Source organism: Odontomachus brunneus, unplaced genomic scaffold (assembly GCF_010583005.1).
Source record: "Odontomachus brunneus isolate Ranch 3 - 2012 unplaced genomic scaffold, Obru_v1 Obru_scaffold_142, whole genome shotgun sequence".
Classification (NCBI taxonomy): Eukaryota; Metazoa; Arthropoda; class Insecta; order Hymenoptera; family Formicidae; genus Odontomachus; species Odontomachus brunneus.
The window spans coordinates 286,068-287,015 of record NW_022639592.1 but is presented as its reverse complement, the minus strand read 5'-3'; the positions used below and the strand labels follow the sequence as shown (position 1 = coordinate 287,015).

The window sequence follows — 948 nt, the reverse complement described above, 5'->3', positions numbered from 1 at the left end:
GAGAGAGAGAGAGAGAGAGAGAGAGAGAGAGAGAGAGAGAGAGAGAGAGAGAGCGAAAGAATATATACGAATATACGCATACACAGCGAGCGTGATCAATGTAACTCGCTATTGTAAATATCACGACGAAATGTTTTAACCCCCGAACGTTACAGATCAATCTGGCTTTAGAGAGAAAGAGAAAGAGGAAAGTGAGAGAAAGAGAGAAAAAGAAAGGGAAGAAGACGGATGGAGAGATCAAGATTTATACAAAAATGACGAACACTTGATACCGTGAGCTATTTTCAAATTTCTTAAAGGATTATTACTAATCATGTCTATATATATATCGATCGATTCTATTGATCTTGCTTTTTTATTCGATTTAAGTAATGGTGCATATGCCAAAGTGCTTGTATGGGGGGAACTTACGCTGCGGTTTTTAATCCTTCCATTTGCGTATAGATATATATACATATATATATATATATATATATATATACACACACATATATATACATACATATCTATATATATGTATATATATTTTTTTAATTATTTGTTCTTACAGATAGAAGAATGTACGTTACTATATTATTATTATTACATGAAAAGAAAGGATCTATGTAGATAAGAGGAGGCAATAAGTGGGAAGATTTTTAAACGAATAGTGTAGACATGCGGTATAAGGATCTCCTGAGCGATTTTGAAAATCTTATACTTCATGTATTTCAAGCTGTAGAAATTAAATTTGTTCGAAGAAATGACATTCTCCGTTTTCGTTTTTTAGTTGCGATTGAACAGTGATATGCGCACAACATTGATACGATGGTAAGTATATTATGAGATTAATAAGAGCAACAAATGTTTTACCATCTCGCTCTGTGCACCATATATATGAGGATATATATATATATATATATATATATATATATATATATATATATATATATATATATATATATATAT

The 948-nt window shown here is 30.5% G+C and overlaps 1 protein-coding gene across 2 annotated transcripts in view; it reads left to right on the top strand.

The window, feature by feature from the left end:
- Positions 1-748, top strand: part of LOC116850324 (arginine-glutamic acid dipeptide repeats protein) — a 13,577-nt gene extending 12,829 nt beyond the window's left edge. The window contains exons 9-10 of one of the 2 annotated variants that reach the window (XR_004379312.1): positions 156-273; positions 551-748. Coding sequence is in view for 1 of the 2 variants with exons in the window: in XM_032828464.1 (XP_032684355.1) it covers positions 156-171 (16 nt within the window). In the remaining variant the exon portion in view is untranslated. Of the gene's footprint in view, positions 1-155 lie in introns of both variants that reach the window. The other variant, XM_032828464.1, reaches the window with a different exon arrangement.
- Positions 749-948: the final 200 nt, after the last annotated feature.